Here is a 13,888-nt window from a genome sequence, read left to right on the forward strand (position 1 = left end):
ATGTAAATTATGAAAGTTTTGATGTTTCTGAACTACATAACCTTTATTTACTGGTCAGAATCCAGAGCTTTGCAGATCATTTCCAACTTCATCCGTGATCTCTGCAGAAACAGACGCTCAGCCTTCAGCGAAACCACCAGCCAGTTCCACTTTTCTGTCGAAAAATCATCCAGTTCCAACCATATTTATTAACTTTCAAGTCTCTTACTTGAACCATTTACTTAAAAAAAGTTGTAAAATTACAAAATAAAATCAGAATTTTCCTCCACTTTTCAATTTTCTCTGTGTTTTGAAAAAAAATTAACTTTATATAGCAGTAAATCTGAACTGATAATGTGCAGTGGTTGCATAAAACCACATAGTGATCAAACTGTGTACTAACATACAACCCCTAAGACATTAACATCTGGATTCTGCATCATCTGTTAGCATAGCAGTTGCTAAAGTCGTTGAACAATACAGAACACAAACAAGCAAAGAGCTTATTTATTATATTTTCATACCATTATAAACCACAAATAGTTTTAAAATGTACATTTTCTACATCATACTAAAACAATATTCTCTCTCGTGCTCAGTCTTTAGTGTAAGACAGTTCGGGACACCTTGTGGATTTAAATAATCCTTTCACTCCTTTCAGAGTCTGAGATTTATTGCTGGTGTGTTTTTCAAAGAAAAGCAACACATGGAAAACATTTACACCCATTACATTAGCAGTAAACTGTCATGTAACAGAAGCATGTTTTCAGATTGCTGGTTAAACAGCGGATGAACAGTTTTCCTGTAATGGTAACTTGTTTCTCTGCCATTAGCACATTTAGCAACATGTTCACAAGATTGACTGACAGCGCTAAGCCCCTCCTCCTGGCTCTGATTGGTTGATTTTGGTTGGGAGCAGAGCATTTCTTCAGACTACAATCGTAGCTCAGGGAGGAGTTAAATATTTTCACAGATTATCTGTCTCATACTAAACTGTCAGGACATGGTGACAGCTTTGACAAATGTGTATCAAACATTTTCTTCATAAAAGTTGCATACTCCAGCTTTAAGGTAAAACTAGGAGTATCTATGACACTTTGAGGAAGGAGTCCTGTATCATGCTGTCCACCTCCTCCACCAGAATGCTGTAATCTGCCTGAAGAGCTCTGTGTCGGCTCCCGCCTCTCTGCCTCAGGCGTTTCATCATCTCTCCGTGTGCTGCCGGTTCAGACGCAGCCACTTCCAGCTGCTCCAGCTGCTCCATGGGATCCGAAGGAACATTCTGGATCCGAAGAGCTTTGAACATGGCAGGAGCAAATTTCCCGTAATGCGCAGTGGAGCAGAGCACCGTAGGGCACGATCCATCCTGCAGCCGATCGGCCACCACTTTCGCCACAGCGGTGTGCGTATCCATCAGGTATCCCGTCTGACTGTGGAGATCCTGGATGGCGGCCAAGCAGTCCTCCTCAGAGCACCAGCCGGCCTGCACCTCCTGCTGCATCCTGCCGAGGAGACGCTCAGGAAGCTGGAAGCGTTTCTGCGCATCTAAGTGAGTGAAGAGGTCTTCGACCAGGCTGCTGTTTCCTGAGACATGGTGGATGAACCTCTCCAGGTTGGAGGACTTCAGGATGTCTATGGCGGGGGAGTGGGAGAGCAGCAGGGGGCGACCCTGGAGGTCATACTGGCCTGTGGTGATGAAGTCCGACACGACTCGGTTGTGGTTGGACGCACAGATTACTTTCCTTATCGGGATGCACATTTGCTTGGCGTACAACGCTGACATGGCATTACCAAAGTTCCCAGTAGGAATACAAACATCCACAGGATCTCCAAAGTTAATCACACCATCTCTGCACAGATCCAAATAACAAGAAGAGTGATAAACAACCTGGGAGAGGAAAACAAACAATTAGTGTCAAAGCTTTTAGTAGACCAAAATCGCACTTTAAAAAGCTGAAATCACCAAAAATGTTGTGCTTTTTTTTTTACCTACTCAACAACAAATTAATTAACTATTTTAAAAGGGCAGTATTATGTATTTTCCAGGGACATTGTGTCATTTATACAAGAATCAAGCAACTACTACTTAAGTTTATATAAAAATTATATATATGAAATATGATTTAGAAGAATTTGACTTCATAATTTAAAGAAAATGGGTCTCTGTCTCTTTAAGAAACTCAAGCTCTTCCTGAAACTCCGGCTTCAGGAAACCATCACAATATTGCCGGGTTACTGGTACTGAAAATAAAAATACTTTGGCAGAGTGCAATTTCAGCTAACTGCTACTAGAAATAAAGATACCGATTAGCAGCTAATCTACTAATCAGGCGAACTGAAAATAACAGAATCAACTTAAAGACTTTTCCAAACCGCCCAGGAACTTTGAGTTGGATTTGAGTTTTTGGAGAACATTAACACACCTGAGGTAATAGTCGTGCCCAGTTGATGGAGTTAGCGGTGCTGAGGACGGTGCCGTACTCCACAGCGAGATGCCCGGTCAGCCCCGACTCACCAAACATCCTCTTTATGCTCTTCTGACAGAAGTCAAAGTCTGACAGGACACTGACTGCTCTGGCGTTCCCTTCCCTGAAGCTCGTCATCTGCAGCTTCTGGACTTCACTCACTCCTTCTTCTGGGAAAAACACCAACACGCCTGTTCGGTGTCTGTCGGCGCCGCCCAGTCGGCTGAAGCCGCTCAGGACGGCGCTGCCTGTGTCCCCGGACGTGGCGACCAGGATGAGGAAGTTACACATTGGTGGGAGGCAGTGGACGAAGAGTTGGGGCATCAGCTGCAAGGCGAGGTCTTTAAACGAGGCAGTTGGACCGTGGAAGAGCTCTTGGATGTATTGATTTTGAACAAGATGCTTCACAGGAGCAACTCTGTCACTGGAAAAAATTGTCTCCATATGCTTTAAACACCATACTCCTGAGGTCCAGAGGAGAGACGTCAAGTGGGTGGATGCACTTCTCCAGCAAAACCGAAGCTCTCTCTGGGTATGACATGGAAATTAATCTGAGCCATTCGCCTTTAGGAACGACTGGAAAGCCTTTTTTGGGAACATAAAGACCTCCATCTGCAGCCAGGCCCTCTATAACCACATCACTGAAATACGTTTTTTGATTGGGTGATTCTGAGCCGCCACTCCGGTTGAAACATAAGTCTCCTCATCGTGTTCCAGATATCTCTCCACTGCCTTCAAACCTTCTCTGCCACTTCCTCCACTGTGTATCCCATTCCACAAAACACCCTCACATCCAGCCATTTCTCATAGAACTGCTTCCTGTACAGTAAAATATCTCTCATGGACACCCCGTCTTCTTGGCCCACTATCCGGTTAACCTTCATCCTGCCGAGTCTCTCCATGATGTCCCGGCTGTCCACGTCCAGGTAAACCACAACCCCGTTCTGCTTCAGGAGCTGCATAGTCTCGCCATGAAGGGGATTGGAGCCAGTCAGGGAGATGATGCATCCAGATACAGAGAAGTTACTCAAAGTCTCACCTTCCTCCTCCAGGAAACGTCTTCCTCCAACCTCCGCTAGCTTGGCTGCAACCGGCATCTACCATGCCGGCTCTAAGACATCATCATCGACGTCTACGGCGGGCAGGCCCAGTTTGTTGGCCACAATTTTCCCAACTGTTGTCTTTCCTGCTCCGGGTGGACCCATCAGCAGAATGTTTTTGCCCCCCAGTGGAGAGGATTTTGTGGAAAACCATGACGTTGATGTGGAAAGTTGGCACAGACGGCATCTTACGGTCCTCGAGGAAAGCTGAATGGCGCTGAGTAATCCCATTCAGGAAAGCAGACGGAGCAGCTGCTTTTCCCTCTGCAAAGACACAGACATCAGGGAGATGAAAATACAGAATATGCATTGAGACACAACACAAATATCAAATATTAATGATCAACCTTTAACCAGAAAAAACTGTGGACTTCTTTTTTCTTTTTAAAAGTGACTGTTATGCTTAATTGAACAAGTTATCGTCTTTGGTCGATCCAAAACAATTTTTGTACCAAATCATTCTTCATAGTGAGATTTTAACCTGCTGAGTTCTGTCTATTTTGGGTCTCTTGTTACTTTAAATCCAAATAAGTTGCTGCTGGCCACAACCCCAAACTCAACTTTTACTCTCACATGAAAATGGCTGCAAACGGATTACACAGCCGCAGATCTTTGAAAGGCAGAAGTGGAGCCTCCTGCACAACCAACGTAGTTGCAGCAAGTGGTTTATAAATGGCAAGTCGGCAACAAAACACTTGACTTTTCCAGCAGCCATTGTAAAACACATAAAGAGTAATAAAACAAGCTGACAAAATTGGCTCGAACTCAGCTTGAGTTGCTTGGTGACGGGGCTGCGCTTTGCTGGGTTTCTAGGCAACGTACAGTACCCATGGGAAGTATTTAACAACTGGAGGTTTGTGAAACAGCTCATTTTCCAGACACCAAAACATCTAGTTTTTTTTAAGCACTTTGGCTGTTTTAAGAAGCAATTGAGACCCAAATGAAAGTTTAAAAACGTGCAAAATGTGAATTTTGACTAAGTTCCCTTTGAATGGAAGGTACGAGAAAGGACGTTAGAGGAGCAACCATTCCCTTGTATCTTTACAAATAGTTTGATGTACATCTTGTGGATGACTAGTAGCTGTTGCCCCAAGATAAGCATGTGAAATGGAGAAATAAGATAACAGGGAGATGCATCTTACACTGACTTTAAAGGTCTCAGTTAGCATGATCAATGTTGAGGAAAATATAAAGGAAAAAAAACTTTTGGGAATAGCATCTAACAAAACGCCGAAAATGAATGACTTTTTGTTCACACAATCCAGGTTATCCAACAGTTCATCCATAAGCACAGTTTTAAATATATATACATGCATATATTATAGAGTAAGAATAAGACTTTTCAGCCTGATAAATAAATGAAACAGGTGTACTTAATAAATTAGATCGGAAGAAGTAAAAAAATGTCGGCCGTGTATTTGGATAAACAAAAAGTATATTGTGCATTTTTCTAATCAGTCTTTTATAATACTTTGTTAAATGGTTTGTCTACAATAGTAGAAGAAAACTCGTTTTGAGAAGCTTCCTGCTCAGAAAACTGACTGAATTGGACTTCAGGGTACATTATTAAAAGGTTATCAATGTTGTTTTAAACTGTTTCAAAAGGCTCTATAAATTATACACCTTCTCAGAAAAATACTCACGAAAATGTGTATTATGCGTTTTTTCGCTCTTTGACCGAGATAATGATTTATTTACGCAACTGTGTCTGTATTTGCTCACCGTTGTCAGCCTTCCTCTGTGAACTACGGGCAGCCCGTACGGACAAAATTACTCCAAATCTGCTCGGATCTTTATAAAATTTGTTTTATATTAAATGATTCTCAAATGGTTTGACATATTAGCTCTAACTACAGGTAAATCTTATATTTTTTTAAGGTTTAAAAGAATAGGTAAACAGTTTCAGAAAAACTTAAATAGGCATGTTTGGTTTCAGTTTATCGCGATGTTGGGGGAAAAAATTGTTCTTAAGACAGATATCCAGCATTATTAAAAATATTTTTCAAGAAAACATATTCCACAACAGAGATATTAAACAATGGAATGAAGAAATGCTAAATTTGAAGATGTTTGGATATTAATATTAAAAGTATGAATGATAAATTAGAAGTAATTACCATGAAGTGTTTTCTTATAAAAATGTGACTAAAACAAATAATAAGTAGTGACAACATTTGTATTTCTCCTGCGCAATCTTGCAACAGTTTTGACAAGTCTGACCTCCACAGTATGGCGGCGTCATTGACGTGCAGAAGCGCTTAGACACGTTACGTCAAAACAGGAAGAATAATTTGCTGCATTCAAGTTCACGTGAAAAGCTCGAAATCTAGGGCTTTCGTAACAAAGGCGGCAGAAGTTTGACAAAAGTAACGGTTGGATTAGCAATTTTTCGACAGCTATTATTTCTGAAAAGTCACCTTTACTTATTTAAGATAGTCAACAGTAATTTTATGTCTTGAGCGCAGTGGTTTTGTAAGTCAGGTGCTTTACGAGTGTTGCGGAATGTCACGTTTGTTGTACTGTTGCCCAGCAACGAACTGGCTAGCTGCTTTTACATTTTGAAGTAGCAACAATGTCTGAAGCCATCTACCCATCAGGATGCGTCTACGACTGGATCCCAAAGGAGCAAGAAGAAATTAAAAAACCACCAAGGTGAGCTTTATAAATCATAAACGAGTTTTAAAGAATATGTCTTTAAAAAAGCACACAATTAACTGAGGTTTGACTAGTGTAATGTATCAAATTTGATCTAAATCTCATCAAATGTGTAGGTATCCGAAATGTATTAATCACAGTTTAAAATTTGGTTTTTAATTTCCACTGATTTCCCATTTCAACCAGTTCCTGGTGTCCAACCATGGTATTGTTTTCAGCCAATGAAGCAAAAGACACATTTTTAATATCTCTACTCAACTTTAAAACCTAAGACAACAAGAGAGATTAAAATGTTATCTTATTGTTGACCTCAAATATAAAAAATGGAATTTCTCTTAAGTTGTTGGTCATTTATTTGTTTTTGTCGTTTCCTCCTCAAATATTATTGAACGTGGATTGAAGTGATTGTTTAGTGTAATATCATGTTCTGAAATCTCCATAAAGATATGTATCCAAGTTCAGGCCAGCTATAATTCTTGAGGAGAAGCTAAACAAAGATGCAAAGAAGACTATGGGACCACCAAAAGTGGAATTGCCGTCTCCGGATAAGTACCTGAAAAAACACTCGAAGCAACCCAAACCACCTGAGAGTAAGTCCCTCTATCAAACTATATGATGATTTACCTTTGGGGTGTGAATCTGATGTCTCCATTTCCTTTTGGCACAGAGTCCGATGATGGACATAAGCCTCGGACCTGCACAGTGAGGAAGCCAACGGTCCCTCGGCGGACCGAGAAACCGCTGATGGGGATCCAAACCAAAAGGGATTTCCTCCAGACTACTGTCATGTTTCCCATGAAGCCTAAGGCCATTTCTGTTGACACAAAGAAAGGACACAAACAGCTCCTGGAAAACTCTGGACTTGTTCCTAAATACGTTATGAAAAAGGTATTTTCTAAGAAGAGAAAAAGTATTTTGAAACTATTTTCCCTCCATATTTTCCTTCATCCTGTCTCAAAGTTTTGTTGTACTTTATGTAGAAAGCTTGGATGAGTGCTTGTATCGATAGATGTGTCTATCGATACAACTTTCTTTTATGGGTAAATCTCATTCTGTGTAAGTTTTTGTTTCTCTTCTGTGTTTAGCAACTGATGAAGAAATTGTATGGAACTAAATTGGAGCCATAAAGTTTATTAAAAAGAAAAAAAAAAAAAGATTTGAAGCTTGTCCCAAAAGTTATTACAATAAACAATAATATTGTTGTTTTGAGACAGTGTTCAATTAATATAATAATAATTGCATAATAATGTAAGAACATATTCTCAAAGATCAATAACATTTGAATTCTGATATTTATACGGTGAAACTCTGGCAACCATAGCTGTGAGCATTTTACCCTTAACTAAAGACTTTTTGTATCGACAGTGTACCTTGGAAATGCTTGAAAAGTTATTAAAATCTTATCGTGTGAAAAGCGTAAGAACCCTGATTCGGGTTTCTACCTGCAGGATTACGGTGAAGTCCCGACGTATCTGCAGCTGCGCAGTGAAGCCGAGCGGAAGGCCCGGGAGGAGGACCAGACCCTGGCGCGGGAGCAGAATGTGCTGGAGCGGCTAACGGAGGAGGATCACCAGGCCGTCCTGAAGGTACACGATTCAGGACGTGTACAGAATACTGAACATGTGGGTCGCACAGGAACATCTAAAACCTCTGCTGAACTAAACACCATTAGACTGAGGAAGCGAGAGGCATGTAAACACAGAAAATAAAGAATAAAATTGTAATTTTTTTATTTTTTATTTTCTCCACGTGATTCTAATACTTGTTAAACATAAATATTGCAAAAGATTTCCAAAGCAGCTCCACAAAATCTGTGATTTTGATTAAAAAGAATTTAAAAAAAAAGAATTTGAAGACACAGCTATTATTGGTATTTTAGCAGTTTGGTAATAAATTTTATTGGTACATTTTGCCACAACCGTCCCTTTAAGGACATTCATGACCTTGATGTGACTCATCTCCTTTAAGGGCCTGAAGAAGAAGTGGGATGAACTCCACTGTGAATATCAGGGCCTTCCTCTCCTCATCGACACGCCGTCCAAGAAAACCCGGAAGATCCGCCTGGAGGAGAAGATGAGTCAACTGGAGAAGGACATCAGCTTCTTTGAAAGGTTCAAAACCATTTTTATTTACGACGATTAGGGACGAATGGTTTTGATTGCTAAATCTCACCAGTGGAGGGAGTTGCTGTAGAAAATTGTTGTGTGTGAATTTTCAAAGTAGCTTTAACAAATTATATTGACTCCCAATATTGAGTTGAGATAACTGTGGTTACATTCACACAGCAGGGAAACCCGACCCGTATCCAACTTTTTCAGTCAGAACAGAATCAGTTTTTTTCTACTTTCATGCTTTGTAATAATTTGGATTCTGATTGTTTTCAAACTGTCTGCAGTTTGGACAGTCATGACACATTTTACTTGACGTTCATGTCATTGATGACTGTAAATTGTGATTATGAAAGAAGAAGTCAGAGCTTCATGTCGCAGTCACACCTTGGCTTTGATTATGAATCTAAACATACTTCAAAAAGCCGTTTCTGTTAGCTATGTTTTCTTTTTATGAGTTTCCTTCATGTTTCTTAATATGACTATGTGATATTCTCAGCTGTTAAAAAGACACTATTATGTAAAACCAACTTTTTTGAGCTTTAAATCATGTTAAAATGTCATTCCTTCATCAAAAACATGGATTATTGCTTTGATTCTTTCATTCATGTTTGAGAAATCCTTGAGTCCCCATAGCAACCATTCAGCTGTGTTAATCACCTGGGTGGATTTAGCCCCGCCTTCGAGTTTCCACCTCATAGAGCAACCCTGTCCCACTCAGCTCCTTCAGACTAGCCAGGAGCAATTAGCAGACATCTGGTGGAAATATGTGCTGAAACTATTTCTCAGTGAAATGCTGGTAAAAACATAGCTAAAGGGCTGACAGAGGAGCCATGTTGTGATGACTTCCTAAAGGCGGAGTTTCAGAGCAGAAGCTTCTTAAAGAGACATAGGCCCAATTTCAAGTCATTAAATTACAATGTCAAATTTTTATTTATTTTTATCATATCTCATTTGACATAACTATAATTTTATAGCAACTAAAATTAACATAGTTACTTGATTGTGCTATAAAATGAAACGGAAAAGACATAAAACTGCCATTTTACAATCAATGCATGAACAGTTTTTACTCCCGTAAACAGAGTGAAGCTGCGTCACAGTTTTCTTTGCTCATGCGGGTCGGTTCGGGGATCTAAACCGTTCACACACAAGTCTCATTGTGGTTTAATTAATAGTGTGAAGGACTGCACAAAAATAACCGAATTTCAGAAAAAAAACTGAGGTGATTACCAAAACCTGCTGTGTGAATGGAGCCTCTTTATGTTTTTCACATCAAAATGTAACTTTATTTTTTCTGTGTTTGTTTTCACTTATCTTTAAATAATGGTTCTTGAAATAAACACTTATTTGTATTTAAAAGTACAAAGGCAGTGCTCTAATATACAAATATGTTGTTTTTACTTTTTAGTATGAACTTGCTCTGTTGCTGATAATTTGATTCTCTGTTTTATAATTTGGATAGCCTTTATCTTCTGTCAGCATATGAAATGTTGAGAATATATTAAATTAAACCAACACTGCGACCAACGACTGTTTTAGTAATCAATTATTCTGACAGTTAATCGGCTATTCGGATTATAAAAATGGGGACACTTTGCAAATTTTTCATTAAACCACTGAAGCTTATTCCATACATTTAAAATACATTATAAAAGGCAAGTAAGCAAATATTTCAATTCCTTTTTAAATAAGAATAAAGGGATTTTCTTGGTTAAAAACCCCAGCATTAATTGCTGGATCATTTGTAGGAAAGGACGCATCAACAGCTAAACAAATCTTAACTTCAGTGTAGGATTAATAAATGGATAGCAGAATATGCTAATAAACTTTTCTTTTACAAAATTTGAACCAGGTGAAGCTAAAACTCCCACTTGATGAGTTCTGGGTAGAAAGTATCTACAGACAAAGAACGTTTTTGTCTTAAATCCAAATGCTAATTTTTTTTTGTCTAGTTTTGGGTTAATTATTGCTTTGAACATTTTTTGTTTGTTTTTTTGCTCAGCAAACAACCTTTTTTCTTTTTTCAATCCTAAATTAAGCGTTGTAAATTGAAAGAATGTATTAAAAGTAATCTTTGTCCAGAAGCCTTCTTGCAAAATTATTTTTCATTAAAACGTTATAGGAACAAGTCAAATGTGTTGTTTTGTATCTTTTGAAAAAAAAGATACAAATTTATTTTTAGATGAAAATAAAAGGCGAGACAACCAACCTTGTTCTCGTCTATAAATTTAATGTATTAATGCAGTTATTTTCTGTGATTGCTAAAGCTGTGCTACACAATAAATGTACTTCACAGTTTTGTTTCCTCTACTGAAATAAAGTTGGAACAGTGGTGAAACTGAAAATATCCGCCCATTAATTTTAAAAACTGTTTTAATCTAATTCAGTTAACAGTTTGTGGTTTTGTGTTGTGATGCTCCATTCAGACTTCGCTGAAACAAAGAAAGATGCTGGCATTTCAAATAATCCGTGCTGAATGATGACAAACTCAAGAAAGAACAAAGAGTTTCCAGACGTATGCTGCGATGAATCGTGTTTATTTTCAACCCAGTGCTGCCTGGAGCCCAGAACAAAGCCTGTCGTCGTTCGTCGCCCTTTTCCGCTGAGCTCATCCAGACCTTTTAGTGACATCAGGTGACTAATCCGCCCTCATTGCCTCTGATTTTTCAACTTAACTCACATCAGGAGCCACAGAACACAACTGAAGAATGAATGATTGTTGCTTCAAACTGTGGAGTGGATAAAACAGGCTGCCAGGAACAAGGGAAATCCCTTCCGGAGGAAACGTGTAAGGTATCTGTCCAGAGTGGAACGTCTTTGGAGGCTTCAAGCCTAAAAATGCTGGACTGATTACTAAAACACAATTGAAGGAGTGACAAATGCGGAAATTTTTTACCTATTTGGATCTTCCTCTTGGATCAAAATATGAATTGGGAAAGCACTTATTATGATTCCCTGAGCAGGTGAGGTTAGATAGTCTACACAAAACTTTCTTTACATTTTTTGTTCAAATTTTCTTCAGATTTTAGTCTCCTCAGTTCAGTCTATTTTGAGCTCCTGTCTCTGTAAATCCAAATAATCTTCTGTTAGCCACGTCCCCTGTCTCAAAGATTAAACTCGTGTGACAATGGCTGCAAATAGATGCACAATAGTACAACCGTACATCTTTGAAAAGCAGAAGTGGAGCCTCCTACACAACCAACAAGAATTAAGCAAGTTGTTTCTTGATGGTAAGTCAATAACTAATCACTTGTATTTTCCAGCGTTTTTGAAATGACCCTTTTACCACACACCAAAAAACAAACATAACTTACATACATAATTTATAAGCACTTAAGACATTTTTAGAAGCAGTTGAGACCCAAATGAAAGTATAAAATGTGAATTCTGCATAATAAGTTCTCTTTAATTCTCTCTAACTACATTCCCAAAGCATCAACTTGTGGACCATTCTTAAAAAACAACTAAGCATTTAGTTATCAAGCTAAATATTTAGTGTAACTAAATATTTTCTTGCTAATTGCCTATTTAGTTTGAAACTGTTAGTTATAAATGTAGTGGTGAAAATACGACTTTGAAAAAGGAAGTCTTTAATTTTCTCCAAAATAACCCAAAGTATTTCCAATACTTTTTGACTAACTTTACAAACAGTTTCCCATTGTTGCAATGTTATAATATAGGACTCACTCAGTAATGGAGTACAGAACATATTCACCTGTGTTGTAGAAATGATTACCAGATTTAAATATTACATCCACCCCAACGCCTGCTTGGAATCACATGAGGCTGATTAGCCAGCATAGCGCTCCTCCAAACAAAGCTTTTCTTTTACTAAATGACTTGAGCGTGATCGTGCTGCCCGTGTTGCCGGGTGCACAGGATTTCTCTGGTTAACTCTGGAAAACAAAGTTTCCTCCTCTTCGCTCAACAAACCCGTAAGTTTTAGTTATAATAGATTAGAACTGTTTCGCAATGCTTTGGAGATCATTTTAGTGAATTAAATGTGATATTCAGGAAAAAGTTTTAACTATTTTCAACTTAAGTCAAATGCATGCTTTTATCCTCTTGTCTGAACTATTCTGATGTGTTTCCTCTAAGGGTAAAAAGTCTTTTTACCACAACAACGGCTGATTTTACCACCACTGCAAATGGATGAAATGAGAGCAAAAAGAGGAATTGTGGTAGGTTATTATGCTCACTTTCCAAATGTTGTGAACTAAAAATCTATATGTTGAGTCAGAGCAGCTAGAATGTTTAATATTTAAAAAAGTTCTGATCAATAGTTTTCTGGATTTTTTTGTCAAGCCAAACAATAATTGTTTAATTATTGGGGCTTGCCGTACACCACTTTAATGGAACAACTGCTTTTTGTCCATTTTAAGCAATTATTTACCTAAAAACAAGCTCCTGTTTCTTGTTGAAGTTAGTTTTGTTTAATTTGAAGTGTACTAGGATGTTTACCATAGAAACTAAGCCATTTTGTTCATGTGACTTTGTATCGCACATTGGTCAAGAGTATCCATATGTTTTCTTTTTTGATGGTCTCAGTGGCACGGATCACTTTCGGTGGGAGCTTCCAGGCGATCTGCTCTAAAACGCCACCTGAATGATTTGCCTGATTTGCAGGAAGCTGCTGTTGTACTTACTCTCTGCTGTCTGTTCTAGATCAAAGATGACTGGCCTGGCTACAACCTGGATCTGTTCACCTACCCTGAACATTACCACGACGACATTGAGAACGTCTACATTCCCCACGGAGTCATCATGAACCGGTACGAACACACATGATGTGTCGGTAATCCATCTCCTACTGTGTGGTTTTCTCCTCCTGCTAAGGATAGAGCGCCTGGCCCGGTACATCATGGAGGACTTTGAGGACAGTAAGATCATGGTGCTGTGCGTCCTGAAGGGAGGATACAAGTTCTGTGCAGATCTGGTGGAGTACATCAAGGTTCTGGGACGCAGCTCCAACCGGTACCTGGAGACCCGGGTGGAGTTTATCCGCCTGAAGAGCTACCTGGTAGGCAAACTTATGGAAACAAACTAAAAGCTAACAGCTTGTGTGTTCCTCTGGTAAAGATCTGGATAAAAACTTTAAATAAATTCATCTTTTGTTGCAGAAACATAAATATTTATAAGTAGTGTTTTGAGTAGTGTTGGTACAATTAATCGTGATTAATTGTTCATTAATCGTCAACTGATTTACTAATCGATTAATCATTAACTGGAGTATTTTACTGAAAAAAAACAACATATTCAGAGTAGTAATTAAGCCATATATACATATTTATATTTATTGCATTTAAAGTAAAAACACCATTGTATATAAAAATGCTTCAGCCAAATTTCCTCTAGTGGCAGTTTCAACTTGCAAAATGGTTTTTGCAGCGTGAACACATCAGTGATTGACCACCAGGTGTTGCTGTTGTTCGGGTTTGGTGAGGAATGATTTCAAGGCTATGGAGTAATAACACAATCCTGCCAGTATGGATAGATTCATTTGCCTTTGCCAAGAAAAACTCTGGGGAATGATAAAGATGTCTTTACAGTGATATCACTGAGTGAATTTGAATGCTGT

The 13,888-nt window shown here is 38.7% G+C and overlaps 3 protein-coding genes across 6 annotated transcripts in view; 2 read left to right on the forward strand and 1 right to left on the reverse strand.

The window, feature by feature from the left end:
• Positions 1-459: 459 nt before the first annotated feature.
• LOC129352057 (threonine synthase-like 1) lies at positions 460-5,283 on the reverse strand. Its single transcript, XM_055020856.1, is given in 6 exon segments — positions 460-1,867; positions 2,403-2,876; positions 2,878-3,119; positions 3,122-3,184; positions 3,187-3,808; positions 5,267-5,283. Coding segments are annotated over 5 exon segments (2,169 nt in total). The 5' UTR covers positions 3,776-3,808; positions 5,267-5,283; the 3' UTR covers positions 460-1,066.
• Positions 5,284-6,081: 798 nt separating this feature from the next.
• LOC129352119 (enkurin-like) lies at positions 6,082-11,535 on the forward strand. Of its 4 annotated transcripts, none has more exons than XR_008604854.1 (7): positions 6,096-6,196; positions 6,644-6,789; positions 6,867-7,087; positions 7,648-7,785; positions 8,168-8,310; positions 10,737-11,273; positions 11,401-11,535. XR_008604854.1 is itself a non-coding variant. In XM_055020982.1 (5 exons), exons 1-5 carry the CDS (start codon positions 6,117-6,119, stop codon positions 8,339-8,341), a joined length of 759 nt encoding a protein of 252 aa, XP_054876957.1. In that variant the 5' UTR covers positions 6,082-6,116; the 3' UTR covers positions 8,342-10,628. The 4 variants fall into 4 exon arrangements, 2 of the variants coding, with proteins under 2 accessions (XP_054876957.1, XP_054876958.1); XR_008604855.1 differs by having other exon boundaries at positions 11,421-11,535; XM_055020982.1 differs by lacking the exons at positions 10,737-11,273; positions 11,401-11,535 and having other exon boundaries at positions 6,082-6,196; positions 8,168-10,628.
• Positions 11,536-12,414: 879 nt separating this feature from the next.
• The window catches only part of LOC129352120 (phosphoribosyltransferase domain-containing protein 1-like), a 14,114-nt gene continuing 12,640 nt past the window's right edge, over positions 12,415-13,888 (forward strand). The window contains 3 exon segments of the mRNA XM_055020985.1: positions 12,415-12,491; positions 12,976-13,082; positions 13,147-13,330. Of these exon segments, the coding sequence (XP_054876960.1) occupies positions 12,459-12,491; positions 12,976-13,082; positions 13,147-13,330 (324 nt within the window). The 5' untranslated portion in view covers positions 12,415-12,458.

Source organism: Poeciliopsis prolifica, unplaced genomic scaffold (genome assembly GCF_027474105.1).
Source record: "Poeciliopsis prolifica strain line A6 unplaced genomic scaffold, Auburn_PproV2 SCAFFOLD072, whole genome shotgun sequence".
Lineage (NCBI taxonomy): Eukaryota > Metazoa > Chordata > Actinopteri > Cyprinodontiformes > Poeciliidae > Poeciliopsis > Poeciliopsis prolifica.